At 38.7% G+C, this 25,896-nt stretch overlaps 2 protein-coding genes across 2 annotated transcripts in view; both read right to left on the bottom strand.

Annotated features, from left to right (window-relative positions):
• Positions 1-2,485, bottom strand: part of bin3 (bridging integrator 3) — a 64,331-nt gene extending 61,846 nt beyond the window's left edge. The window contains exon 1 of the mRNA XM_088624046.1: positions 2,332-2,485. Within this exon, the coding sequence (XP_088480172.1) occupies positions 2,332-2,339 (8 nt within the window). The 5' untranslated portion in view covers positions 2,340-2,485. The remainder of the gene's footprint in view (positions 1-2,331) is intronic.
• A 2,991-nt stretch (positions 2,486-5,476) lies between these two features.
• egr3 (early growth response 3) lies at positions 5,477-25,433 on the bottom strand. Its single transcript, XM_088624047.1, has 2 exons — positions 24,939-25,433; positions 5,477-19,727 (listed from the first exon to the last, which is right to left on the bottom strand). Exons 1-2 carry the CDS (start codon positions 25,090-25,092, stop codon positions 18,625-18,627), a joined length of 1,257 nt encoding a protein of 418 aa, XP_088480173.1. The 5' UTR covers positions 25,093-25,433; the 3' UTR covers positions 5,477-18,624.
• Between the last annotated feature and the right edge of the window lie 463 nt (positions 25,434-25,896).

A 25,896-nucleotide genomic window follows, 5' to 3' on the forward strand; every position in this document is an offset into this window, starting at 1 on the left:
AAAGTACTGTCAAACAGAAGAAGCAATAAAGCAGTATTTAAATCTCATAACTTTTTAAAGTTATGAAATTTGCACTTACACTTGAGGCTTTGAAACAATCACAGGCCCCATCTTCAGTATAGTTCCAGATTCAGATGTACATAGCTGGAAACAAGTATGTTACCCTTTTGTTACTAGAAAATACTAAGTGCTGTTTTCAATCTGGCTACTGACCATAGCAGACGTTATGTCTGAAGTGAGCCCTAAATAAGGAATCAAAGTGATAGAAAAAAAATCTTCTACATTTTTGCAGCGTATAAAGCTAAACAATGACAAAAACACAAAGAATGTTTTCTAATGAAAATATGCACTTACTTTATTCATATGAATATGATATCAAACTGTTAGCAATACTATTTGCACAAAGGAATGCAGTTTAATCAAGAGGAAAGTGAAAACAATCACTACAAGAAACACTGATCTCACTCGCTCAGCAATACAGATAATTTCACTCCCGTTTAATAGCAATTTCAAACTCTAGGTGGATCATTCTATAGGAAATTAACCCGATATTGGCATAATCTTGTAACAGAATTTTACAATTCAGCATACAGTTCATATAGTTCAGCACATTTGTTCTAAGGAAGAAGAATGGATACAAAGCAATAATAATGGTCATTTCTGTATATACTAGACTTCCTTGAAGACACTGTACCTTGTATACAATACATGCATTCTGATAGAAGCCACAACGTCTTCCAGGAAATGGATTAGGTACAAAAATGCCTACAAATGACCACTTAAAATGATCTCAAATCATTTTGACATCTTAATGTACAGTTTGGACTTAAATGCTTTCTCTACATGGCAAATATATGCTCCAACATCAGAGATAGTTGACATGGACACATCTCTGTGTGGAATCAGGCTGAAAAAGGATGGGCAGAATTCTAAAAGGAGTCATAAATGTATAACTTGTATTAAACCTACTGAAACCATTGTAAAAGCAACAACCATATTAGGTCTTCATATAATTTAAGAAATACAAAATGGAAAAAGTGAATCCTGTCATTTCTATATAGTTTCTATATAGTGTAGCACCCCTCTGCAAAGTATTAGTATTCATAGTATAATTCACAAAGAGGCACTGGAAAAGGTTGGCCTACGACCTGGAACATCAGGAAAACCATCAGAGTTATGCTTTATTCTCCAGGGGCCTTATCAGTCACAGGAAAGCTAGACTTCCATTACATACCAGTTTGATCTGTTTCAGCATTTACAAGCTGCAGGTCCATCCTCGATGTTTACTGATGAAACAAATACTGCTGTTGTACTATGACATATACTTATGTGTAACTCAAAATAAGGTAAAAAAAACTATCCAGCAGTACTGGCTTTAGGAGTTTAAAGCTTGTAAAATCTAACATGTAAAGGAATTCATTCTGGCAGTTCTATCCCAAGATTAGGCTTCCCTGAAATTTTAAACTCTCTCTGGAGTCGTTAGTATTAAGAAGCCAACTTCTCACACGTTCAGATCAACACTGCACTTCGGGCACACACAGTTAGCAGCTATAAAGATGCTTAAAATGTCCCTGAGAAATGTACTTCACCCTTTTCCCAACAATACTAATCTCGAAAACACACGTTGCAATTATCTTTTTTCGGTGGCACCAGCCTATGTGAAGACTGAAGCTCTATGTTGGAACGCGAAGAAGACCCATATATCTCCACGCTTCACAGTGCTCACCAGACACCCTGGTTTGAGCCTCCGATGTCGGCTAGCACACGAAAAAGACAACTGAACGGGTTTAATCAGACTATTGGGCTACAAAATAGTAGCAAATTTCAGCCCCAAGAGTCCACGACAGACGGGAGCCGGAAGGTAGCTCGTCACGAAATCATTGCTAATCCCGTTTTCCCACAAAAGAACCGGTCCGCACGATTTCTGTCTCTACTGGGTGCGCCGAGAAGGTGTGAAGATCTAAATATCTCAGGTTTGTCACTGTACATGTTCAAGACACGTTACAGAGCCGCAGACAGACGGCTGTGTAAGTGATACACAGAACATATTGACCTTTCCATACTCAGGGACCACAGACGCATCCCTGCATTTCAAAGCGGACTGTACTGTGGCAGAAATTTGAACTACATGCTTCTTAACAATATAATTTAGAAGCGGGATGTGTTTTACCCTGCGTGTTCGGGGGTCTTTAACCTGTTAAGTTGGTGATACTGTGCCGGCTGATACCAGTCCATATCGTCCTCACCTGCCCGGCTTTGAACTCTTGTTTACACACTAAAGTTTCAGCCCGGCGCTCCGTCCGCTTCCCTTTTACAAACATACAGACTTACCAGCTCATCTTGTTGGAGGCTATTAATCCGATTTCATGCGGAGGACCGTTCTCTTATTTCCCAATTTAAAAAAAAAAATTACATGTTATTTTAAAAACCCAGATCACTGCCCTGCCACTCACTCTCTCTCGATCGTCTCTCGTATCCAGGAAGTAAAAAGGTAAACCGCATCCTGAGGTCAGAGGTGAGGGGATTTAAACTACGGAAAGCACAGCTCGCTGAGAGCTGGGCTCAAAATAACGATCGGGATTTTGACTGTTGTCCTGTCGGAGAGATATCATAATACCTTGATTCAAACACTGACAGACCATGACCGCTTTTAAAAGTAACTATATCAATGTGGTGAATTTTATATAATGATATACTCCGTAAAACTTGCATATTGTAACGTCTTAAAAACGGTTGTGGCTGTCACGGTGTCTTTACATAGTTCTAAGGCGTATTGAATACTTATTTTCCAAGAATACTTAGCACATGCAATATACATCATACATGTATATATACAGTACAGTATACATGTTAAAATTGAGTTTTGAACGCAGGATCGGGAACACCGAATATAGACTCTTCATCTGAAACATGGTTTACTTGTACGTGTTGTCTGTTAGATGTAGCGTTTTCTTCTGTTAGTTTTTTGTATGTGTCGTGGATGTGCGACTCATATTTTATGTCAATGTTGGTTATTCAGTTCATCTAGTGCATCCACAGTTGCTGGAACATTACTTTTCTTCACGTTTGCTTCTGGGTGACACTCCATTCTATCTATATTGTGTGAGATTGTTCTATCCTTTTGCCTCCAGCGCATCATCTACCTCCGTACCTCTCACGCCACATTTTGGGGACACCAAAAATAGGTGAACTTACCTTCCAGTTGGCGCCTCTTCCAAGTTAAAAATGCTGGAATTTTTGTAGATCAATATCTATTTTTTTAGGGATTGTGTGGGCAACACTTTAAGATCTAGAATTAACAATTCCACAGCCCTCAACTCAAAAGACTTATTGTTTATAACATTATTTCTAATATCAATATGAGTAACTGCCAGTATTAAAAAATCAGCAAAATAATATTTTCCATCATCCCAGGGGTAATGTAGTTAATGCATGTGTTATAATTTAAGATATTAACCAAAAAATGATTTATTTATATTTGGATCTTTCCTAGTTACATTTGCCTTAATTCACATGGCCTTTATTTTCATTGCAGTTTGGTCTTGGCATACTGGTAGGAGTAGCTAATGTACCCAGCACTATTTGCAATGTGGGAAAGTGTGGGGGCTGAGTGGAACAGGGGGAGGGCAAGACTAACTGGCCTTCCTGCTTGTCAACACCAGGGAGGCCGGGTTATGGTCTGGATGCAGTCCTCAGTGAAATCTGACAGGCTGGGGGCAGCTGTGAGTGGACATGAGTCAACATTGACGAACGTGGTGAGAATGCTTCGTCTACAGGCCCCACTGCTATGCATTATTTTTAACCTGCCATGTGAATTTCACATGACTTGAGTGTACCGAGCTGCTTCAGAGGTAGAGATGGTACCTCAACGCCCAACTGGGACAGTTCACCACTCACTTTGGCAACTTAGCAAAGAGGCTTACACTAACCTCCCCCATAAGGAGGATTTAGAATAAGCCGTTACCTGGCAGAAAAAAAAAGCTGTACTATAGCTTAATAGACACAGATCGCCTATTTGACCTGCTGGTAAAAGTGAGATGCAGATTGCTCATAAAATATAAGTCAATTCAATAAGTTTGAAAGAAGAAGCAAAGCATTTCAGAATATACCCTGAAATGTAGTGAGTAAATACCAGGATGATGAAGACGTGCCCCCACAGTGGATCTCATCTGCTCAGAATGTAAGCGAATGGCTGAGTTGTGTGGTGAGGAGCATGTTTGAGGTTCAGATTTAGAGCCACCCGCAACAATAGGTCAGGTTCACTATACCAGGAAGAGTGAAACAGGACTGATTTAGAAGATCTTGTACATCACTCATATTGTAAAGACTATGTCACATAATAAGAGGGATTAAGGCTGATGAATGCAACCTGGAAACATGTTTCTGTGAAGCATTCCTTTCCTCTCACACAAATTAACTGTTATCTTTTTGATTAAGTGATGCGGATTCTTGTAGCCATTCTTCATTTTGAACTGTTGACGGTGTCAAGTAGCGTCATTGTAACCCCCTCCAAGAAAACAGAACCCAGAAACTCAAATAACTGGTCACATTTGATTTAAGTTGTTTAAATGAAGGTTGAATACATATTTAATCATCTTTACTAATTTACTTTCAATTGAGTGAATATTAAAAAAAGCATTTTGTAGATATTCAGTTGGGATAAGGTTAGTATGAACCCTACTTTGTAAAGATGCTTTGTTGATGTTTAATAGAATCTCAATTAATTGTAGATGCATCAGTGACAGAATATATATTAACCCCTTATTTATACACATGGTTTTAAAGTGTAATCTAAATCTAAAGTGAGACTCCAAATAGAAATGTAATCTATAGTGTGATCAATTTTTTATTTTTGCAGCTGTGATATCCTCAAAATAAGTTTGGGCTGTGTTGGCCTTGAAGAGCCACATTTCATCCCATCTTCATTTTTTATGTGTTAAGTGAATTCATTTGTGGATCAAAGTCAGTCATTTGCTCACTGTGCTCCTTAATAGTTGCAGGGTGTTCATGTTTCCATTTTACATGATCTCTGAATTATTTGACCAAATTCCTTCCTCACGTGGTCGAAGTGAAACTATTCTCAGTGCTCAGAAAATGATCATTAAGGGTGAGCTGTGAGATCTGCTGGACCAGAGCCAACTCTTACTGTAATAATACTGCTTATCATTACTAGAAGTTTTACTTTAGGTTTTAATATCACAAAGTGGGTATTCAAATCCAGTTGTCACGTTTTTTCTTTTCTGCTCTTTGTTCATGTGCTTGTTTCGCCCAATCTCTTTGCCATTTTAGCTATTTCTTTTCAAATGGCTTCTTCTCCCTTCTAAAGGCAGACTGGAATTAAATGTAGAACAAAAGTATTGTTTAAATGGAAAAGCCATGAGAGTTGAAAGACCAATAAAGGACTATCAAGGAATATATTTATTACCACCTAAATTATGGAAACGACACATTGTGAAAAACAGAAATCACACAAAGGTTGTTGATTGTCAGCAACACAATATATTTACTTTCTTGATTTTCTTTTTTCTTTTTTGGTCACAGTGCAAATGGTACAACAATACAACTTTTTTAAAATTTTATTCAAATGCTTTATGCATTGATTACAAAACATTTGCATTACAACAAACTGAAGAGCCAAGGAAACGAGGAGGTGAACAACTCACCTCTACACAAAATAATAATAATTCATAACAATATTCATATTATTAATTGAGCACATCATACCTTATTATAAGGTAATAGAAAAGGTTCATGAAGTAAAAACATCCACAAAATATATTACAGGTCCTTAATTTGTTTTCTTTCAAAAAGAAAAAAACAAAACTCTTGTCCAAAAATATCTTTCCCAAGTGTTCAATAAAATGTCTGTATACTTTTTTTGCAATTTGTCCCATGTTGTTTTATCATTTGTTATAAATAATTCTTTATACATGCATAACAAAATAATGGAGCTCAGCCTTTTCACAAAAGGCTGATGCTAAAGTTTAAAGCACATATTTCAACGTTTCTTCTGTGGACAAAATGAGACATTTCCGTGCAGTGACATGCAATTATACATCAGGAGGACATTAACAGACAATGCTAAAAATCCTCCTTTTTTAAAACATGAAGTTAAAAATTATACCACCATACACAGAAATAAACCAATCATAGGTCTGAAGAGCTGAAGGGAAATGATCACTTCTATAAGTACAGCTCAGAAACATTGTGTCAGGGATAATGCCTCCATCTCAACATTTGAACAGTTACTTGCTTCCTTAAATAAACAAACTCAGAGTTCGAACAAAAATATCTAAAATTAATGGCAGTACCCTTTCAGGGAAATTTTAGTAACTGTGTATATCAATGAAGTAAAGGACTATTCAGTTATTTCTGTGCTTTCCGTGTATTGTACATTGAGGATTAAGCCTTCTGGCCTATGGAAGGCTATCATTTAATAAGGCAGATGAGAAGACAGTACATCTTTTGTTATAATTGACTGATATATATATATGTAAATAAATGAAAAATGAAAATTAACAAAGTCAGTTCATCATGGAGTTTCTCTACATTCCAAAGAAAGATCCTAAAAGGAAACACTATCACAACTTAAAGGACCATGGAGTCAAGAGTGCTCAGATTGATATTTTTATGACATTATGCATTTATGTTATATTTAGCAATATGAGCGAATAAAAAATAGTAGACAAATCAGAAATCATAAGAACTGAAATATTCTGTGAAAAAAAAGAAGTTGCACCCTAGTTGGTTTCCTTGAGGAGAGTTATTAATATTATTGTGCTATAAGTGATGTCTTTTAACCATTTGGTAGGTATCTGGGGTGGTGAGCATCACTTAAGCCAAGTATTCCATTACATGGCTGGCAACAGTGAGTTACACCATCCAAGTAAAAAAAATCAGAATATGTGCAGTGCAGGACAATGCAAAGGTTCAAACTGGCGTGCATTTAGACAGGAGGAGCTTTTCCTGTTCAGCTCTAAACTGGAGACTAAGAAAGTGCCTTCAAAAATGATTTCTTCTAAAGGGACCAGCAGAACACACAGAAAGAAGTTCACGAGGAATAACACCACCCAAGAATCGAATGTATTGAAAAATGTTTATTATTGAGAGTTTAGTCTCAATGTGATTTGGCTTAACTGTCCTACCCTCCAGGCTGTAGGATGAGGAGGTTGGGCCCCCACCACAGAGCGAGGAGTAACCAAGGGAGAACAGCAGAGGTGGGGATGAGCTGGAGAAGGGATGCATGAGACAAATGCGAAGCTGAAGAGGTTCACGTATAGTACTTACAGTTTTTTTTTTAATTTAGGAAATAACATCAGGAATGATTACGAGTTAGAACAGCTGAGGCAGATTGAACTTGGCTGCTGTCATCCCTCATGAACTTTCATTGTAAACTCTATTTAAAGCAGCCAAATGCACTCTATTTCTTATAGTATCTCCAATTTGGGGTTTCCTTTTTTAATGTGACTTTACTCAGCACTAAAAAGAGATTTTTATTTGACAGTTACGTGTGAAGACTGCAAAAAAAAAAAACAGATACCATTTTGGTAAACCAAGGTGATAGCTCAGATCAAGACCTCCTCAAAAACAAACTTCAATTTTCAGTCAAGCAACAGATTAGTAATTTATTATGTTGTTTTCAAAATCTGAAAATAAAGATCTTGATACTAAACTGAGTAGCATTTTAAAAATTGTAATCCATAGCCATATACAGTTGTTCAAATCAAATTCTTTTATCTTCAAATTGATGATATTTATATAATGGTAGGGGTTCGATTTGTCCTGGGCATTATTTTAGACTTTCGCCAAAGACAGAAAAAAGTATCTTCACTGCTGCAAATAATTAGTAGCCTACATTGGAGACAGAGTTTGGGTTACATGCTGAGGATTTCATTTCTAAATGTCTTCCATGGCATTTAATGACTTGACACAATTTACAGTGACCCTATTAAATTAATAAAAGAGAAATCAACACAAATCAGACCAGGGTTGATTCTGTCGTAGGCCACACTGAAATTCTGCTGTTTCTGCAGAGACCAGGGTGTGTATTATTCCAAAACACCAAACTCTGTCATGCAATTTGGCAGAAAACTGTTTTTTTTTTTTTCTGGCACAGCCCAAAGCATGGGCAAAAACTGTACTTAGGTTAAGGTCATGAAGGAAAGGCAAAAGTAGAAGATCTTGCACTAAAGGTGCCTGTTTGTTACTGATAAATAAATCTTCATGGATTTACAACGATTTTATTTAGAAGATGAATGACATAAAAGCCAGTGATTAACTAAACCCTAATACAAAATGTTCTGCAAAATCTAGAATTAAATGGACATAGCTTATAATATACCAACTAAAGAATCACGGTCTAGGATAGGTGTGGGAAGGAGGTTGCCTGAATACAAAGATTAAATAACTTGTACAAGAACTCAGCTACATTAAATTGGAAAGGGGGATCTTCAATGGCCAAGTCAGTAAAACCTTTAACCTATAGGGGATCTCCTACAACATGGGGCTCATTGGATATCCTTAAGGACAATCACAAAAAAGAGTAAGACCAGGAGTAGTCCAAGAGGGAGCAAAGGATTGACATGAAAACCAACTACATGAGGTTGGGCAGATTAAGATCCCCTGGCCTTGTTTATACAGTTTTAAAAGTGTCAAAAATTGTATTCTGTTGGATTTTTCTACAAAGTTTGTATTAAAGGCATTTCCACATTGTTAATCTTTCTCTGTATGTGGTATATAATCCATATGTTGTTCTACTGTATATATTCTAGTTCGGGTGGGTAGCTGTGTCAGCATATGTAGTCTGCAAAAGAACAAGTAATAGGTTTATTCCATGCTGAAATGAGAAGAAAGGAAACACAATGTTTCGGTTGTGGAGCCTTCTTTGGGTGTAAGAAAACCCCCACCCAAAGAGGGCTCCACAGCCGAAACGTTGTGTTTCCTTTCTTCTCTTTTCAGCGTGGAATAAACCTATTACTTGTTCCTGTATATATTCTATACAGGTAAAGTAATTTGACTTTCTGTGTCCTCCTGCAATCTACACTTGAGGCTGGTGGTGGTCGGGCAATGACAGATCAGTGCACCATATACACCATAGGGCAGGTGGGGCCCAGGTACAAGGTGACTGCAGCATGGCAATTGGAACTGGCAGACGATCAGGAGTTACTGAACTGGAATTCAGCTCGGGCAACCTCGGCTTCACTGGCATAAGGTCACAGTCTGGTAGTATCCTGCTTGGATAACTAGAATTGTTATCTGACAATCTCCTTGTCCACTGGATCACTATCCACATTGCAATTTGCAGGTTCAGTTTACTGTACTGTTTATTAAATTCCCTTCTCAGGAAGTGCTACAAAAATTAAAATACTTGCATCAGAGAACATACCAGTTGATAAACATATGTAACGGTTAACCATTAACCCATAAATGCGTTAAGATACTGGTATTTCTTGAATGTTTAGAATTTGATTTTAGATCAATAAAATAAATCTCTTTTCAAATAGGTATACACCCAAGTACAGTTAGATGAACAATCCACTCTTCTCTTGTGGTCTCCAAGCTGTGCCAAGGCTTTGTGAAACTAGTATTTTACAAAGTCAACTCAGAGGACTTCTGCAGAATAAACAGTGAAACCAAATCAGAGAACACAAGCAGAAAAACTATATGGAAGTGTATTTAAAACTGAGAACGAAGACACTCCTTTACACAAAGGGTTGTGGGAGTATGGAACAACCCAACCAGCGCTGTTTTCAAAGCTGACACCCTGACATCTTTCAAGAAACAGCTGGATGAGATCCTTGAATCGATTAACTATTAACTACCAAATGGACTCTCTCATCCTATTTTGAAATTGTTCTTATGTTCAATTCTTTAGTATCCAGATGACATGGGCTCAGGTAACATTCACACACTGAAAAATGAAATTAATGTGGAACATTCAGAGCGGTTAGAAATTTCACAGAGCAAGAGATGAACAAACTGCATACTTCAAATAATAGATTTTTCTTGATTAAGAATGTTTTGCAATTTTCTACAGGTACTGACAAACTTATATCAGGTGTTTAACTTGATGATTTTATAATTATCTTTTTTAAAGCGAGCACATATCTAAGGCTCCTCCCTTTCCCAGGGAAAGGCTCGAAAGACTATTTTCCCTTCAAAATGAACCGCATTCCATAAATCGCAATATGAGCGCTCACTGGCATACACCAGCTCCACTGGGCTGTTCAAATCGTCTTTTTAAACTAACCTTGCTATTTTTACAAGCTCTGGGCTGTGTGTGTTTCAGGGATGTTCTTTTCTGGCTGCATGAGAAAGTGTTTTTAAAAAAAAAACTTTCTAGCTCTTAGCTATTTTTATTGCTAGAACTCCACAACAATTCGGCGTATTCCACACCTTAAGAGCTACTGGCCCTCGTCGGGGATAAAGACATCACTCCAAATCAGAAAAGGCTGAAACAGCATTCCAAACCTAGCGTGATAATATGGCATCGACTCTACGGGGACACTGCAGTTTACGTGTTATAGATTATTTTTCGCCCTTGCGAGCCTCGGAGCCAAGATGTGGTGCGGTTGTTGAGAATTTCAAACGCTCAATTACAGCATGAAGTTCACTCTGATACGCTCCATTCCGACTGTATAAAGGCCATATTCTGAATAAATTCGTCTCAGGGTTTGTTTGTTTTTTTACAGATCATGGTTAAAAGTCTAGCTTAAAGCAATTGAAAATATTATTCTTGCTATTGATTTAAACACTAAGGGGGTTGCTAAAGGCGGCTTGCCATCTTTTTATACTCGGTACAGAAGAAAACAATTTAAGCACTTATTCCACAGTGTTTGGTAGTTTTCGGGTATAATAATGAGTCACACTTGAACTGTCAATTCCATTTTCAATACGTAAGTCAACGTAAGAAATAAGTTGTTCGTTCAAAAACCGTATTGTTAGCATAGAATCACAGCTGTAATACCATCTAGCACCTATACCGATCTATAAACGTATGCTTCAAGGCTTTAGATTCAAAATCGTGGCTGATAGGATAACTGTAACTCCTTTTAAAGCAGTGAAGCCGGCAATACATCGCACTGAAACTAACTTTGACCAATGTAATGTTACACATATATTATCTAGCAGCCTGCCTAAATACTTCCCAACAGTTAAAGGAAGGCGGCTCAGGCAAACAGAAATCCGCCCTCAAGTGACACTTTAGACTGAATGTGAATTGAAACACATTTCACAATAAATATTAGGGGCGTGTATATTAAGCTTTATTTCAGATTGTTTTCCCCCCTCCCATCGAAAACAAATTAAGAGTAGCCCGTGTCTTTGTAGAGGACAATTAAAATATTTACATTTCTTTCAAACTGTTCACAATGGAAACACGGGTATAAACCTCTCTAGCTGAAATAATCAAGCATAGTTTGCGGTGTTATCGTTCAATCACCAAGGTGGCGAGATAGTCGCTTTCATTTTAAGTACCTGTCCGGATTCTCTAGTCTAAGGAGTAACCTGAAGTTCACTTAAAACCAAGCCTAGTGTGAAACTAGGCTGCCGCCTCACCTAGCCGGTTACCAGGGCAACTACAGACTGCAGTCGTTCAAAGTTGGAGGACCTTAGTCATAATCGGTATTAACAAGCCTGCAATAACGACATTGAAAACGGTAACTAAATTCCACGATCATTCCCTTGTTTAAACATAAGTATCTTGGAACCTAATTTTGAACTCAGTCTATTAGCGCTTGCAAAGCTACAATATGAGACGACCAAAAAAATTTAAAGGTTAAACTACGTATTTTCATGGTATGCGTCAGAGTCGCGGTGGTTAATTACAATTTAACATTCCCATCTGCTCTAAACCTTGAACAAGCAATTAAAATTGACCACGACACAGTCCTACACTGTAGACAGTGCCTTTATGTCATGCTTGTTTCCTGTAAGCCTGAAGTGATACCACAAAACAGAGAATTAAACAGTCCAACCACGACCAAATGTTAGGTTTGAAAACGATAATGAATATGAGAAAAAAAAACCCTTAACCTTAGTTTCTTAAACCCCCCTAACTACCTTTATACAATTCGGGTCAGAAAAGTTTTCAGATAAGGTGGCTGGATGCCTTCCGATGCCGCCGGTATTGCAGCTAATTGGAGATGGGATGGCTGACTGCCAGTAACGCATAAGAAAATAAAATTGCTCGTTAAACAACACTAAACCTAAAGAGACGTCCGTTTTGATTCTTTTTACATAGCCCTGGTTTTGCCGCCATGGTCTCCAGTGTCCTCAGTACCTGCAGGGTGTATTTTCCAGGGATCTGCGATGCGATTGGATCGAGTCTTATTGTTATCAGTAGCTAGTTTTAAACTCTGGGATATTGTCGCAAGAACTTTTTCCTTTCGGTATCGGTCTACAGCACATACAACATTCACACGGTAAGAGACTTGAACAGGGATAAGCTGAAAAAAATCTAATTTTTCATTAAAAAAATAAAACATAAAACAGTTTTTAATTTTCTGTCTTCATGATAGGATACGTTTGCTTAATTGAAGTTAAACACATTGTACAAACAAGAAAACAAGAAGGAACTTTTCTAGACACAGTTTATCTGGTTCCCATCTGCCTGTGCCACACAAATCATGCTAATTTGGCATGAGTTTCAGTTTATGTTTTTCTTTACTTTGTGCATTTCATCTCTGTGCCTTCACTGGCACATTTTAGGTCTATACACTACGAACCTAAGGATTGTTTCCATTAAAACAAGACACCTGCTATAACAGAGAGTGAACTTCCTTCTGATCTCCATTTACTACTGATGTGCTAAACCAGAAAAGGCCTGTCTTAACAACTACAAAACATAAATACTTTTTTGGTAACCTATCAAAATAAAAAGGTACTAATCAGTATAGAATGTTTTCAAGATTGAATATACACTTGGCATACATACAGATACATGTTGGTCACAGTACTACCAAATGGCAACACAATGGTGTTCATTTCTGAGACACAAACTAAAGCTGGCAGGCATCACAAATTGACTGATACAAACACACAAACAGCAAACAAAAGAAACCTTTGAATAACAGCCACATCCAGGAGATGGAGAGTTGAAGACATTAAAATGGCACACTTCAAGGTTCTGGGTTAACAGAACTGACGACCCCCTCAATGTAACATTTCTCATTCCTTTAAAGCACAGGGCAAGGTGCTGGACAGATTGCAGAGGAAACCGATATCTCCCCATAGTACAGCACATGGTGTCACAGTGTTTTTTTTAATCTCCCACACTGTCATTCCAACATGTCTCACTTATTCCCTGGAAAAAATAACTTCTTAAGTTCTCCTGCCCACCTCTGCTGACTTAAATACTTAAATGACTGCTGACTTACTCCACAGATACGATGGTGGTGTGATTCCTAATGGAGATGAAGGTGGCACCATCAGACTCATTTAACTTGTCAGACGTTCAGAAGAGAGTCTCAGAAGATGAGTAAGTAATCACGCTGTCACCAAACTCAAAGACTTTGTTTTACATTAGTTATTACATACTGGGAGAATTGGAACCTTTGCATTATTTGCTTAGTCAAGATAGATACTTTTACATATTGATTATTTGATTCATCTGTTTTTTGGAGTTGGACAATTGTTCTGTGAGTATGTCTTTTCGAAGATTTTTTTGTGACTTTCTAGTGTTATTGAACATTTTAAAAGCAACATGGAGCTCATAGAAATATCAAAGATTGTATGGGCCAGAAAGTATTAAGCAAAAGGAATATGGTGCAAATCTGTTAGGACACTGACCCAGCACAATAAATTTAAGAAATATTATACCTTTAAATGTGAACAATTCTGCTCATATTGCTAATGAAATCTGTGGCCACTGAACGTCTATTATAATTGAGTCCTTCAGACAAAGATTCATATATTTTGTATATTATATATTATCCATTTTGAAATATGCCGTCTTTCTCTGTGATCTTCCGCTAAATGTTGTCCTAAGACCCACTATATAATATTCATTACTATAGAATCAATCATGAATACTGGGGATTGAACGGAGCCAGAGCCACATCATCTGTATGGCTAAAAAAGTTAAAAACAAAGTCCTTAATGAGTCTTAATCTGAAGGATTCAATTATCTTCCAGGTAATTATTTCTTATAATGTTTAATTTAAAAAATGCAACAGGAAAAAGGCCTCATTCAATCATTGTGGGCTTCTAATATTTAGCCTATGGAAAAACGTAGGTCTAGAAGGCAAATCTCCCATCGTGTCTTAGAGGGGATGGAGCACAGGCTAACTCACTGTGAGCTTCCTCACACTAGAACACTTCCCCCAATTTGCCCCACCCTGCCCTAGAGGTACCACCCACACAGGGATGGAAAGGGCGGGATCAATTCTCATTCTCCAGCATCCAGGCCCTCTGCCAGACCTCCAGAGGTGCCCAAGTGAGACAAAGTAATCATTTTGTCCCCGACGTGCGCTCGTGTCTTTTGGGGGCTAGGTTGCCACAACTAATTCGAAACAGTCTTGAATGCAGTAAAAGGACAGGAACATTATGAACTTCTCTATTCCCTGTCTCTGCACTTGGTGCTTTTGCTCCTGTGGAACATTTTCTACAGCTTTAAAGGTACAATAGAAGGTGATGTATGGAAAAGAGAAATCAGATGTCTTTTTTTAGAGTACAGCATGGACCTTTGGGGGAGTTAGCAAGTAGAGGGAGATTTGCATCTAAGCACAGACTTTGAAAAGTATCTTGATCTTTTTTTTTTTACTTGAAGCCTGCCTCAATATTACTTGATCATATCTGATGCTCTTTCACAAGAGATGTTTCTATAATATCACAAAAATCTAGTTTGGTTTATTTAATCTACTTAATGTTATTTCTATATTGCAATAGAACTGATTATGGACTGATGAAAACCAAGGGAGGTGGCAAGGCCTACAGGTCAGCTTCTAATATTTCAGTTAGACTTTTTTTTTAAATAAAAGCTCACAAAAGCATCACGTGTAATGATGCATGTTTTTCATGCACAAAGCTGCATTTTCATCAATCAGTAAATTTAGAACTGCCACATCAAGATAAATTTCCATCAGTGTAACAAACCCAAATGTAAAATGAGAATCACCCAAGCGGCACTTTAAAGTTGTCATTTCAATCACCACAAGCCAAACAGATGCTTTTGTAGCCTGATAAAAGTGAAAAACGCAAAACTTTTTTGTTGGTTTTTATTTTCTTTTATAATAAACACCCTCATCCAGCTGTTCCTCCATAGATTTATATTTACATTATTTATAATAACTTTAGGATTCCAAAATTATAAAAGAATGCACCACGTCTGACTTTCTCAACGCTCAGACATGGAAATATTCTTGAGTAAGCTTTACCAAAGGTTAGATATTCAGCAGGTGTTAGCCAGTTCAGTAATATCCAAACAAATGAGAAAAGTATCTTTGTGTGAACTGAATTATGACCATACAACATTCTATTTTGTATATTTACAATTATTTTGCTGTGTCAATAAGGATTTGAATAAATCCTTTATATATATACATTCAGTCACTTCATATATATATGAATATATATACACACACAGACACAACAGTTTAATACTGAAAACAACAACTGTGCTCTTTACATTCTGTGTATAAAAGTTGATTCTTTTGTTGTAGTAATGTATTTCAAACTTAATCCATACAGAAAGACTAATGCCTCAGTCTCTCGGCTATTCTCTCCACGCCAATGCCAAATTGATTTCATTAAATTCTTGCAGGTCATTTTCAGTGCAGAGTATAATATAGTGACAATATTCAATTGAATTCTGTACTGTGTCACTGAAGCAGCCTTACAGAACTCTTAAGTGCTGTACTAAACAAATTCAAACAATCGTAACTGACCAATGTAGCATAAGACAGACCTAAGGGCGAGGTCTAAGTCAACAGCATTATAATATGACATTGTAAGTCATAAAGACTTTCACATCTCATTCCAGTCTCAATCAGAAATGTTTTTTTTTTTTCAATACAGAGGTTCTTAGCACTGTACTTTGATTCTTGGAACAGTTCTAGAGTCATTAAAGTTGTTTATCTTCTGCCCGTTTTTGGAACAATTATACAATAATAATCAACAATACATTATTTGCATTTTAGAAAGTCTTTTGTTACCTTTCTAACAGCTGTATAGTATTCAAAAAAGAACCAGAGACATTTGTAGGAATGTAACAAACTCCTGAAAAAAAAAGACTAAGCAACCAAGCATGAAGGAAATAAAAATGGCGGCTATAATTTACAATGTTTACGGCATCAGGTGAATGTTTTACGTTACATATACAGCCTTTTACCAGAAGACATGATTGAAATGAGATCCGAAAGGCCATGCTGATTTGACTTTTCCACATAACCAAAACACGTATTTAGCTCAGAAGGAGATGAGAACCTGCAAAAACTGTACTGGAAAGAATCACGTTGCTTTTACAAGCAGCTCAAACGCCCTGTACTCCCCAGAGTATCATGGTTTCAAACTGTTGAATGCCCCACAGTGTTTCGGACCTTCTTCCTTCAATTTCCATTCCATTTCAGGTTTAACTGAGGCCAGGGAATAAGGGTGCAGCAAACAACATTTTGGCATTATGTGTCAAATGTATGTAAATGACAAAGTGCAAGACGAACCTGTGTATATGACGTCAGAACCCCACCTACTTCAAGCATGTAAAGCACATGGCGATCAAAACATCATCAGCTTAACAACTTCATGTAAATAGCTACCCTGTTTCTTCCAAAGGCCAGTATTCATCTCTTACAAATGTTGCTACATGCAGTATTGCCTGTGTACAATTAATAGGAGAGTGGAACTGTAAGCAGGCTGTAGAATGCCTCTCCATGCTTGAAGAAAATTTAAGGACCAACATTTTCTGGCATTACTACCTGAGTCAGAGCAAATCACCAAGGATCAACTCCTACTTTTTTATCAGGAGCAAACCAACACGACTGGCCAAAGTTTAAGACTGCTGAACAAAAGGGCCAACCATTCTTCTTCTCTCTAATTGCATTGGCAATCTACTGTGGGTTTTTGCCCAGAAAACAAAGGGCAGGATTTCTACAGTGCATTTCATTGGCTTTAGATTATTCAAAGTTTGGAGTCCATCTGCTGAGAAATGCAGGTCTCTCCTCTGTCCCCCCATTTTTTAAATTCATGTAGTGCTTTTACAACATTGTTGATATGATGTCATTAAGTTCTGTACTGATTATGGATCACTTGCTGGATAGTCATTGGTATATTAGTCTACATTGCAACGTGGCAAAGCGAATTATTCCCTTATTATGATTGTATTTTTATTATATGTAAAAAAGAGCATATAATGTGCTTAATAAAAAAAATTATATTATGCACTTTCTTTGCATGTGTCACAGGTTAAAAGTGTCTTATCCTGCTGAAATGTAATAATTGAGAGTGTTTATTGAAAATCTTTTTTCCAACGCACAGGATCCATATCAGTATATGTACACCATTTGCACATTTGTGTCTTATTCACAATATGCTGTGACAGAATTTAGTTTTCTGTTAAAATTTTAGAGATGTCTCTCCCCTGATATGTTGTATATTTTTTACATTTCCTAATTAGGCAAAAATAGTAAACAAGCATATATATTTAAAACAGCAGCTGATGGAAAGAACACTTCAAGTTTGAAGTGAAGGCCTAGACTCACTGTTACACAAACTTCATTTAACATACTTTGTCAAGTCACTAGGAATGTCAATGAAGGAGTGATTTTCCAATATGGAAGCTAAATCATAGGGAATGTCTTCTATGAAGGTATAAGGATCAGCCATAATATAAGTCTTCATAACACAAGACTTGTCATAAACCTGGGCTTTGCTTGAACCAGGACACATTCTTGAAACCAAAAACTAACTGTATAGTCACATTCTCTTTTGGCACATTCTCTTATGGCAACATTTGCATTTTTTCCATCAACCCCCTCTCTGACAGTTTAAATAGAAAGATAAGGAAACAAAGGCGCATCAAATAAGGAATTATCGACGTTAAGCAGTGTCCATTGTATTCTGAAATCATACAAACCCAAAAAAAAACAAATTAAGCATCCAAGTGGCCGAAATGCCAATATAGCTCACCTTGTGTTTTGAAAAGGCGGTATTGTAAAAGCGTTTATTTTAGCCGAAACCGTGGTCATCTCGACAACCCTCCCCCATCTCCAGATTCTAAGTGTTTTTTTTTCTCCGTTCCGAAGTGAGATTAAAAGCGGTCCGAACAATACTGGATATGGAATTCCACACTGCGGTGCTGTGTCCTCAAAGGAAGGCTGGCAGTGCCAGCATGGCATGGCATTGCCCCGGCACTCTGGACTCCCCCTGCTGGCCGACGCCAGCAGGGACACCCGCGGCCCGGCCACCTGATCTCTCTGCGCAGAATCAACGGGACCCGCTCGGCACTGTTCCTCCTGGAAGTGCAAAACAGTCCAGCTTACAATGAAAGGAGGAAGAGTTTGTTTTAAAAGCAGAGGGAGAGTCCCATCCTTTTTGCAATTTTAACGTCGGGTCTCTCGTTTCGTACCACGAAGGTCTTTTTGGAAAACACTACAATCTTTGCGTCCCGTCGGGGTTTGCGTCCGTGTCTCTTTAGGCGCAGGTGGTCACGGTCATGATGCTCCCCCCGCTGCCGCCGGCGCTGCCGCAGGAGCCGGGAGGCGAGCTGTGGCTGCCCGCCGCCGTCCCCGCCGCTTTCTCCGCCAGCTTTTTGTCCTTCTGCTTGAGGTGCACCTTGGCGTGCCGCTTGCGCTCGTCGCTGCGGGCGAACTTGCGGCCGCAGAACTCGCAGGCGAAGGGCTTCTCTCCGGTGTGCGTGCGGATGTGCGTGGTCAGGTGGTCGCTGCGGCTGAAGGAGCGCATGCAGATGCGGCACTGGAAGGGCTTGTGGCCGGTGTGGATGCGGAGGTGGCGGGTCAGCTCGTCCGAGCGGGAGAAGCGGCGGTCGCAGTTCTCCGCTGGGCAGGCGTGGGGCCGCTCGTGGACCGGGGTCTTGCTGGGGCGGTTGGGGTACTTCCGGGGACGGATGGGCTTGAGCGTCAGGGTCTGGGGAGGCTGGTGGTGCTGAGGGGCGTGCTGCTGGCCCCCTACGAACCCTGGGTGGATTTGCTGCTTGTCCTTGAAGGCCCGGATGGTCTCCAGGGGTGTGATAGGCGGGGGGTTGACCCGGATCGGGTCCATGCTTTGGAAGGGCTTGTGCTCCATTACGCTAACCTCCCCTTGGTGATGGAAAAGGTTGTAATCTGGAATCATGGAGAAGAGACTTCCATCCATGGAGGGCTTGCTAGTGGTGTGGTAGTCAGTGTTCGGGTAGGGCAGAGGGGTGGTGGTGGCAGGGCTGTGGAAGGACACCTGATCTTGGTACATGTCACTGCAGGAGGAATAAGCCGGCAGGGGAGTTCCGTACACCTGCTCCAGCTCTGAAGATTGGCCGCCCATGTTGCCGGCAGATGAGGTCTGCGTGGTGATGGCCCCAGGCGACGGGGACACCCCCAGGATCCCTGCGCTCACCAGGCTGATGATGTTGTTGTCTGAGCACCAGCCCGAACTGCCAATCCCACCCGAGGGAGGCGTGTCGAAGGCAAACTTGCCCAGGTAGGTCACCGTCTGTCCGCTGCGGTTGGGTGGGAAACTGGAACCGTACTGGAGTTCTGGAGTCCCCTTCTCGTTACCCATTCCCAAATCCATGATATTGTCTGAACAGCAGAAAGAGAGGGAAAACAAATGTCATAACATACCTACATCCAGTGACTCAGTCAACTAAAAAAAAAACTCAGACCGTCGAGCAACATCTCGTTATTTCCTCATCAACTTCAACACTGTATACCAACAGTTAACAAACTGTTACCAAAAGCATTATTTTATTGTTTGACAGAACAAAATCAGCTGTCTCTAGAATCACAAGACACGAGAGCCTGCAGTTCATCTCATCACTGTAGCCAAAGCCCGTGTGAACATTTTTGAGGCGTGTTCAGGGTTGCACAACAAAAAAAAAAGAGGCAGATTTTCTTTTGCTGGTATTACTGAGAGAAATAGAAAGTTCAGAAGAGAAAACAATGCAATCCATCACAAACCTGTTGATACAGTACGCTGTTGCCTGACTTAAGTCAAAGACAGACCGTCGCTGTGAGGGCTTGCTGTGACAGCTCTCGCGTCAATAAGATACTGCACACCCCTACAACTGAGTCACAGCCCTCCCTTGAGCAAGAGTATCGAATTGTGTGGTGGGTTAAAGTGAAAAGTACAGACTCCTCTGAAAGGTGCATCTTTGGGGGATGACATATGAATCTTTCCCAGCTACCTGATCTGGAGCCTACATTTACTGTTGTCCATATTATTGATCTTTAGTTTAGGAATGATTCGTTTCAGATTTGTATTGTTCTACAATAATGTAAGCAAAGGCACTGACAAATCACAACAACCATATGAAAACTACCGTCCGTCTTATAGCTTCTCAGCACATCTGTATGAGCTGAGCTGGAAGGCATTTAACCTGCTTGGAGTAAATATACTACAACCCTGGCAAACAGAAAATGTCAAAATTGCTAATGCTTTAAAAACCAAACAGAATCCTGTGGTATACCAATGAAAAGCACTGTGTAGATGAACATGTACAAAGGTGTAGATGTGTCATACACACTTACACAAGACTTGTCTTGAAACTAAATGTTTATTTTATAACAAGAAGCAGAGGACATGGTTTTTAATTGCTTGCTTCATCTGTGGTATTGTGGCATGCCTTAAAAATAAATAATGTACTCAATATACATTTTGTAACAGACGTGCATTTTTAAAGACAGCTGCATCTCAAGCAAAAGCTCCGGCCAATAATTGTGCCTATGATGTAGACATGAAGTTTGGAGAGTGTGTGTACAGAGAACTTCCATTTTAAAATGAGCACTCCCAAATCTAGTGGGAATTGTTTGGTTTTCCTCTCAACTGTTTTGCTTCCCTTGCTGTAATAATAAGCCTTCTGTTTAAGATTCTGCATCAGGCTCTGCACAATATGCATAGCCAAGCTACTAGATCCCTCTGTGTTTTGTGCCCATTTGTTTTGTGCTTGGTGTTTTGTACAGTATATAGTAAATGATGTCATTATATGGAAGACCTCTCCGTAACACTATTCAGTTCTAGCATTTGCAATTCAGTTATCATAGATGCAATACAAACTAAAACAGAAACATAAATGTACTTATTACACATATTTTCTAGTATTTTCTAATGTTATGAATTTACTTCATGTATTAATATGTCAGAGAGAAGAAGATACAAGGTATCAAAAAGATACAAACATATATTCATCTACCGTATAAAATTTGTCTTTTAAAAACCAGGAATTTACTTGGATTTCAAAATGATATCCCTCCCTCATTAACAGGCTATTTTTAAATAATTATTTTGGAATTCAGTTTATTGTATTTCCAGAATAAAGTACTTATAGAATTTAGTCTTATGGATATACCTGGCTTTGATAATCCAAATTATATAATCCAGTACCTGGAAGTAAAAACTGGTGAACAATAAACAAAGAAATAGTTGATTTTATCATATAATATTAATGTATAGCTGAAGAGGAATTAACCCTTAGCTGTTTTTGAAGAGCTGTCTTCATTTTACATATGTTAACATTAGAAAACAAAGGATAAACACAGGGTAGGACTAACATTTCAGATCAAGCACACAGTGTATTGCTAAGCAATTAATTCAAAACGTTTGTTTCTTTAGTAACTGCATTACACATGAGCTGATGAAATGTAAATTTATTGGCAATTCCAACATGTGCTCATTCAGAACCTTCAAAAGTCAGTTGAGTGGCCTGGGAGAAATTTACTTGAAGAGACAGACCACTAACGCATTCCATTCCACCAGCCAGCTGTTCAAAGCAGGGCTCTGTAAAGCAGAGTGGCTGATTGAATGCACAAGGAAAGAAGTGTTAAGCAAAAGCATTTTTTAAGGAAACCTTCTTAACTATAGCTAAAATAGTAGGTCTCTCAAGTCTATAAACTATTACCCCTTCAATGAGACTTAAAGTTGCTTCAACCAAATTTGCAAAAACCATTCGGCACAGATTTCTGTTCTGATCCCCTTTTGATATTTTGATTGATTAATTGATTGATAATTATGTGACTTGATGATTAAAACGAAGACTGGTTCTCCTTCTCATATGAAGCCTTATAAATATCACCAATATAGTCAATTTCATTTAAAGGTTTACACTGACAGAAGGGGATTAGAATGGGGAGAACATACCTGATTCAAGCATTTGGTTTCATTTTTAATTGCACATTATTGTATCAAATGTCCTGTTATGACAGATATAAAACAATATGAAGAAAAGCATGTCTATGGTCATGTCACAAAACGTGCACAGAGTACTTTAATTTTCTGCTACAGGAATTGCCCCTATGTTGGCTCCTTGTAAAGGAACTGAAATGATATGGGATCTGTTTAGAGGTAAACTAAAACAGCAGTATCTGAAAGAACAATAATGGACAAATCTAAGTGTAATGAAGGGTTCAATCCCTGCCTCTGTTTTAAAATGCATACATTCCCAGTTTCATTCCTACTTATTTATGACTAAATGTGTTAAATATATCACTAATAAGTGTTGAATCAGGAAAAAGACAATCCAGTGGCAAATACGTGCTAAAAACCAGAATAAGTTATTTTTAAACACAGGCTTGTTTTGTTGATATTGCCTCTACAGTGTGCACGATCTGAATAGACACAGTCTATGCTGTATTCATGTATTTTGATGATGTTATTTAGAGTTTATTATGGATCTCTTCTGAGTAGTTTCACGAATGGGGGAAAAACATTAATTTTTATTGGTGTTTAAATCAACTCAGCCTTAGTTGGGTTGAGTAATAGAACTCTCCGCAGCTCTCCGTTGATCTCAGACTTTATATATTGGGAAAGAGACCCATCTTTTTAAACTTTTTTTACCCAAACCAAAACATAACTCAGATAAGGAAGAAAACTTGAATTGCTCTCATACAGGACGTGTCTTCGGGAATGCAGTATCGTTTTAGTCATAAAACTACAGAGACGACATAATGGCATTCAGATTCGACTCGTTTAAAGGGACAATCGCTCTTTAAGTAAAGACAACGGGGGTCAAGTCCTACTTTTGATATTAAAATAAATACAAATCAGAAAACACAACCCCCCTCCTCCGGAAAATCGAATGAGAATGACAACTCTTGCCTTAACACGAATCTCATACACAAAGTGGTTGGGTTTCTTTCGTCAATATTTCATTGTTTCCTCGTTGGATTAAGCGAAATAGCAGATTTTGTTTCCTCAGTTGTGTGTGATTCAAAAAAAAAAAAATTTGACCTAAAAATGTTTCCGCGGTCATAAAACAAGACACTAACTGCACTTCCATGTAAAAACATCATTCATTTAAAAAAAATGATTTTACTGGATTCATCGGTTAATTTAATGTCACAAATATTATTTTTTCATACGATCAAATATCCCTAACGAGTAGTAAAATGCAAAATTACCGTTCTTTGTTGAATCTTAAAAAAACACGAATATGCATCTATATGAAGCGCACACTTTATTGACAATTGGACAGTTCACGCTTTGAAAATTAATACAGTGTATATACGCGTATCTTTTTAAATTAGCTATTAATCTCCTACTCCTGAAATGTACTATAGTGTTTCACGTGTACGGAAATACAGGACCATTTTCTCCTAAGCAATCGCTTTGATGATCTTCATGTATTTTTTTTATTTTATACAACACTTTCCGTGATGAATCATCTCAAATCACTTTATAATAAAACAATCAACAAAAGAAACAGGTAGGATGCTGAAGACGGTTTTCCATGTGCGTAGTCAAAACTATAAAGAATCTTCATGCGGGCAGAGCCTGTACGTACTGTAGATCACCTCAAGAACTATGAAACAGGCGCCTATCACCTCTGCAACTTCGTTATATTGTTACGTACATTTTTTCTAAGTTGAAACATTGGTTCCGGTGTTTAAAACTGACTTGACACCCGAGAGCCGTGTCTCTATAGCGTATTTGCTTATTCGCTGTCAAGTACTTCAGGAAGACCGAAAAAAAAACGTGTCACCGAAAGTAACAAGGGGATCATATAGAGAATGTAACACAATAGAAACTGTATAGTCAGATGGTTTACTGTACTGCACATTGCCATTGTACATGGTTCCACCCACATTTCAATACACACGCACGTATTTATACATATATGTTACATCTGTGTGTAAACACGTGGAATAGATGTCTTTAATTTGGAATTTCTTATGTAAGTGACTGTGGCTCACCGCTCCGTCAAATAAATTTACCCCCAATGAAAAGTAGATAGTGTACGTAGGTATGCTACAGTATACTTAACAGACATACTCAAATGTAACCGAGACTGATGTATGCCTTATATCGTACGCACTGTCACGTTTTAAGGCAATCATAGTAAAATAGAGCCTATTTGTAACAGGTTGGTGATTTTAAAGGACGTCCAGCGTATATCGTTTTTCTACGCGCAGACATCGGGTCTATCCTTAAGTACATGATACGCCGCGCAATCGTAACGAAACGGGAGAGTTCTGTAAGTGGAACAAGGCAAGATCATAAGCTTCGCATTTTCGCAAAATTTCATCTCCTCCGAAGGCGTTGAGTTCCTAGCCGAGGCCGACGGCTCCATCATCGCTTCATTACCAGTACTTAAAAATACTGTCTCTGGAAAACTGCGCTGCGCGAAAACAGGTGCTCGGCTCTCCGGCGCTGAGAAGCACTCTCAGCACTTTTAAGACAACTGTTGCCCACACTTCGCTGCCGAGATGCGTGCAGTAGTTACAACGAAGCGCAGCGATTTCAGGAGCTGGTATCGCACACCGTTCAACCGCCACATCTGCAACTGTTTTCATCCTTACCTGTATTCATCTGCGAATAGTGAGAAATAGTATCCGTGCTGGTGAAAATGTTCATAGACGTAGGAATATCCTCTTCTGGGTAAAGACCATCGGGAATCGTATTTATTAAACTGCTCATGGTAAGAGGGAGTTTGTCCGCCAGTTTCCCTGTCATAGCAGTTTTTCAGTCTATCATAAATGGAGACGTACAGGTATCCGTACAGATACACCAGCTGTATTTTCAAAATGACAACACGGTAGAAGATCTACAGGGGAAAAGGAAAGAGAGAAATCCCAGGTATGATGTTGTAGATCCAACAGAAGTTCGCGACGAATGCAATGCTCTGTCTTATCCTTGAGAGCGAAATATATGATGACAGTAAAAAAATATATTTTCCTTTAATGAGTGGTTTTTGTTGGGTTGTTGTTTTTTTTTCTAAGTCTCTGAATCAATGAAACGGTGCTACCAGTTGCACTAGTGTAGCGCAGCTCAGTGTATTGCTCAGACAGGGAACTCCAACGCTTGCTGGTATTAAATAGGGGGACGGAACAACTCTGTGACGTAGATGACCATTTATGGATACACAAAGCTTTGTGTGCTCACCAGACGTCACAATGGAAGTACCTCATAGTGGAACATTAGAGGCGGCAGCAGGAAGATGGCATGCTAGCAAGTTTAGCTCTAGGGAAGTAGGAGCTTTTAACAGTGACAAGACTCCAATCGGAGATTTATGGGCAGCCAGGTTCTCTATCGCGGTGTGCACCTGCCGGTGCTGAATCGATGTTGTTGGAAATGCAAGCGTGCTTGGACTATTGCTTTAATGTGTTAATGGACGTTGCAAAATGTTCGATGGTGAAGGATGACAGTCGGCGTTTATCGCTTTCTGCCCGCAGTGCAATTACGGTACTACAATTAAGTTAACGCAGTTTTAAGTAAGCCCCTCATCTAGAGGTTTTCCTCAAGCGCTATGCAACCGGG

Source organism: Lepisosteus platostomus, chromosome 3 (genome assembly GCF_059453375.1).
Source record: "Lepisosteus platostomus isolate fLepPlt1 chromosome 3, fLepPlt1.hap1, whole genome shotgun sequence".
NCBI lineage: Eukaryota > Metazoa > Chordata > Actinopteri > Semionotiformes > Lepisosteidae > Lepisosteus > Lepisosteus platostomus.

Bases quoted from the DNA above. Each gene is read 5' to 3' on its own strand.
- egr3 (XM_088624047.1), bottom strand. From the start codon at position 25,092: ATGACAGGGAAACTGGCGGACAAACTCCCTCTTACCATGAGCAGTTTA. The intron at 19,728-24,938 runs GTAAGGATGAAA...TCTGCTGTTCAG, and splicing joins CTATTCGCAGATGAATACAG to ACAATATCATGGATTTGGGA.